The 4,892-nt window shown below is 30.8% G+C and overlaps 1 protein-coding gene across 1 annotated transcript; it reads right to left on the bottom strand.

Moving 5' to 3' along the window:
- LOC109359698 (protein FAR1-RELATED SEQUENCE 12-like) lies at window positions 2,518-4,494 on the bottom strand. The gene is made up of 2 exons (XM_019604394.1): window positions 3,750-4,494; window positions 2,518-2,615 (listed from the first exon to the last, which is right to left on the bottom strand). The coding sequence occupies exons 1-2, from the start codon at window positions 4,492-4,494 to the stop codon at window positions 2,518-2,520; spliced, it is 843 nt and encodes a 280-aa protein (XP_019459939.1).

Below are 4,892 nucleotides of genomic sequence, written 5' to 3'. Positions count from 1 at the left end.
GTGTGGCATGCAGATTGTATCCTCGATTTCAGGTGAGCTTAATTCGTCGGGTCTCTTCTCGAACTCTTCATCACGCCAAAATCAAAATAATGCTAATTAGGTCACTTTGATAATTATTAATCATACGAAATAAAGTTTTACGCGAAAAAAAAACCTCTAATCTAAAATAAACTTAGTCGCTTTCATCCATCTGATTCAAGGTTAGGTATTTCTTGAATCATTATTTATCATTGAAAGTCTTACAACACAACGACACTTTCTAAAGTAAAGTTTTAACAAAACTTATAACAGAATTATGTCATAATCTATGGATATACACCAGGTTAGTTCTCAGGACAGAGAGGTAGGTCGTAAAGACACACTTAAATACAAAGTCTTTCCTTAAATGTAACTTTTCTAGACATGTATTTCCACTTTATTACATTTTTCCGGTAATGATAACTATTTATAAAACTTATCTTTTGCAAGTAAAACATTTTTATTAAGATTAACCTTTTTAAGTAAGATTATTAAGCTAGACTTAATATTTTAAAGTAAGCCAACTTAAACAAAATCAATACTTTTAAATCCAGATTTTTTAAGTCAATCTTACCACTTTAAAGTAAGCTAACTTAACCAAGATCAACACTTTTAAATCATTTTTCTATCTAAGACTTCATAACACTTTAGGTTTATAAAGTCAAGACTTTTTAGGTCAATCTCCCCATTTAAAGTATGATACTAAAGAAAACATAACTAAGTTCATGATCATATCAATACCTCCAAATTTTAGGATAACCTCAAGGGTTAATAGGTGTTGATTTCATAGTCATGAACTATAAATCATAAGTTAACACTTTTACTATTTTACTATCCAAAACTTCATAACATTTTAAGTTTATGAAGTTAAGACTTTAATGAATCATCTATTATCCCAAATCATAATTTAACTTGGAAATCAAAGAATAACATATGCTAAACAACCTTTTAAACATAATACCTTTTAAAAATGAATTTTTTTCAACAAAACTCATAAACATTTTGAACTTTCAAGAATAGACATAAACTTTTCTTAAACACAATAAATGTTCCTTTGATGTTCAAATCATCACATTTAAACATATTCAAATAATATTTTGAGGATAAAACTTGTTTGTTAACTTTCTCATACTTGAATATTTCAGCTTGATGTTTGATTTGTCAAGCCTATGTTTTCAATGATTGGGTTTCATGACTAACTTAAATCATAGTAAGCTAGTGGCAGAAAATAAAAATAGTTGAAATAAGAATGCTTGGCATATACTATATAGCTAATTAAGTTTATCCAATTTGATGAAAAAGTAGTAGAAATAAGAATGCTTAGCGTATCAAACATTCTACATATGTTGACCAGTGCATATGTAGAATGTAATGGAGTTAAAGGATCTAGAAATTCTCACACACTAACACAAAAATGTGCTATAACTTAAGTAGATTTATAGATGTTATGTTTCTTGATGTTGGTAAAGGATCTAAGTGTGGCTACTAAACTCGGATTGTATATCATCTTGTGGTGCTATATGAAAAATTCAAAGTAATGTTCATATGAAGAAGGGTCAAAGTGATGTTTATTGAAAATCCATGTTTATGTTATATGAACATTTCTAATTCTGATTTTTTTTCCATTAACAATAGGAGGAAGGGTCCGAAGTATCAGTTGACCTTGAATTTCTTAACCAGTAGAATCATATCCTTGGTATGGAGAATAAAGCTCTCAAGCATTGCTTAAAAGTTTAGCACCAGAGATTTCCAGCATATGTTCTCTTCATGTCCATGAAGCTGACTCAATATTGTCCTTGAAGCTAAAGAAATTGCTCATATGCATGCCTCACAACTCTTGGAAGAATCATGAAATGTCAAAACCGTGAAACTCCAAAGTGTATTAGGAATAGTGTCACATTGTAATTATATAATGAGTGTTGTATTAGGAATATAACAAAAGTGCATTAGGAATTGATGATGCACAAATTGATGTTTTATTAACATTGTTGATCATGTGTTGCGTTATGCTCTATTTTGTATGTTATAACATTGTGTTGTACTAACATTTCACAAGCTGTAATTATAAGAAACAACATGTGTTCGTACTATGTTCTATTTTTCTCTTATAACACTTTTTATTATAACTTTGTCTTCAATTATTGGTGTTTATGATGAAATAGATTCCCTCTAATATTAAGTTATAGGCTCATATGGTGTATGAATTTTTTAGGCCATTTGTTGTAGCCTGTTTGTCATGTTAATCTTAAAAGAGTTAATAAAGTCATGAAAGGTGGTCCTTCATTTTGACTAACTTTTAAAAATCTATTAACACAAACAGAAGAAAGGTTCTTCAACCATCCATATCTCCTGCCTTGATAATGATGATAAAATCATATTTTCAAACCAACACAAATCTCATTGATGTAAAAGTATAATATTTTTTATGTAACCTTTATAGTTGTTTAGCATCAATCTTCACTTATTACAAAACTATTGAATAACTACATATCAGAAACACTAGAAGCAAAAAGTGAATGATCCACATAATTGCAAGAACTTGAAAAGCTGAAACATGTAGACATCTTCAAAAATCATTGAGCGTTTGACCTTCCTCCCTGAAGAAATGACAGTATTAAGATACTTATTAGTTTTAATATAAGCAAACATACTAAAATAGATAACATGTACCAAAGAACAATTTCATACCTTATTACTAGGACATTTCCTTACATCGTGACCCTTTTCGTGACACACACTACAAGTTCGTACTCGAGTTTGTACTTCCTTTCCAAAAGGAAATCTTGTAGCCACTTTTGGTCTTCATTTGGTCCTAATATTTATTAGATCACGTATTGTGATATTTGAATTTTCCAGGACTTCAATTGTATTATTAGTTGAAGCACATGAATGTCTTCTTGTGCTATTCCATTTGATTCTGCCTCCATAATAGAAACTCTCTCAAATTTTTTTTGCAAAAGATCTACACCAATTTGAAAGTACTCACGTCTACTTATTATCTTATCAAAGAAATTATTAAATGAGGTTCGAAAACTCCAAATTCCCAAAGGAGTTAGTGGTTGTCCAATTGACTCAATATTTGTCTCTGACAAATAACCAAGACATGTAGTACTATAACGAACACCAAGAGTCCACCTAGGTAAAATATAGTTATATGGAATCGATTTCATAAACAACTTTTGCTTTATGATGTACAAAATATGTTTGCAAAGTAGGCCCCAAGTTTCAAACTTTGTACAACTACATTTGAAATTCAGATTAGTCACATTATCATAAACATTGTGCGAGACCACTTTTTCCCTAGAAGTAAATGTTACCTCATAAGTAGTAAGATCTCCTTCTTTCTTTAATTTTTTATGTTCACAACTCCAAACTTGCCTAAACTCTTCAGCAACAAGATTAAAAATGTTCCTAGTATAAATTTTTCCTGCATAAGACTCAATAGGACTCAAATATGTCAAGTTTGGGTGGGTTCTCATATTAACTAAGTCCTCAGCCTCCTCTTTTGAACGATGATATGTTAATACCTTATCATATTGATCAACAAATTCATTTAGCAGAGTAGTATTATGCATAAAGCCATCAAAAAAGCATTCATGTTTTCACTTCTTTGACTTAAATTCATCCCTAACACAATTAAAATAACCTTAGACGTAAATATCATAATTATAAATATAATAATATATTGTTAAGCTTGAATAAACAATACAACATATATTCAAAATAAGTACCTACAAAGAAAGTGCCTCGCAAATAAGCTTTCACCCAATGATGCCCTTGTTCATATTCCAGCCACTTCCAAGCTTTCATTACATTTCTTTGTTTCTCACTCAAAATACCAACAAAAGAAGGTTTTTTTCCTTTTAATGTATTCCAGCATTGCTCTGATTCTTCAATTGATTTGCTTTTTTTAGCCCATCTTGTATAAAGTTCATCAAACTCGGGTATGGAATGAAGAGATCGAATGTGTTCGTCCTCATGAAGAGATAAATGCCAACTACAATAACGGTGGTGAGCATGTGGGAAAACTCTCTTAATTGCATTACCAATTGCAACATCTTGGTCAGTTATAATTGCTCTTGGGGCTTTATCCCACATACACCTCAACCATTGTTTAAATAACCAAACAAACATTTCTTCTCTTTCATCCGCTAGTAAATCACAATCAGATAATGTAGATTGCCTATGATGATTTACACCGGTAAATGGTGCAAATGGCATCAAAAAGCTATTGGTTTTGTATGTGACATCAAAAGCTATAACATCACAAAATTTTAGGTATGCATTTCTTGCTCTACCATCAGCCCAAAATATACTACGGCAAACATTATCCTCATCAATCTCAAAGGTATAAAAAAATTCATAGTCTAATGCTTGTCTCTCCAAGAATTTGTTAAGAACAACCATACATTCTTTGTCAATATTATTTTTTCTATTTACTCTCAATTGTCCAGCTACTTGATTTGGTGTCACCATGATTGAGCACTCATGACATTAACAAGACGTGAAATTTGTGTCGGACCTAATCCACAACCATCAATATTTTCTAAAAGACTCTTAATACAAGAGTTCTTTTGTGCCTTGTTGTGAGAACATAGTTGACATTTTTTAGTTGGACTTATAATCAATTCATGGTTATGTGTATTGGAAAACTTATTCACTACTCAATCTCCTTCTTTTGTCTTTTCAATGTGCATATGAGCCTTACAACATTCCCTTCATCTCGACGACGTTTTACTTCATTTCCTACCAATCTCTTATCTAGCCTTTTAAATCATTCTTTATTACAAAACAAAGTGATACTTTATGACTATTTCAGTATTCCTTGCTTTATAATTCCAATTCTTGTGAATTGAGAAACCTTCTCTGAATGC

The sequence above is a fragment of the Lupinus angustifolius genome, chromosome LG11 (genome assembly GCF_001865875.1).
Source record: "Lupinus angustifolius cultivar Tanjil chromosome LG11, LupAngTanjil_v1.0, whole genome shotgun sequence".
Lineage (NCBI taxonomy): Eukaryota > Viridiplantae > Streptophyta > Magnoliopsida > Fabales > Fabaceae > Lupinus > Lupinus angustifolius.
Note: the sequence above shows the minus strand (reverse complement) of the source record. Positions and strands in the feature narration are given on the sequence as shown.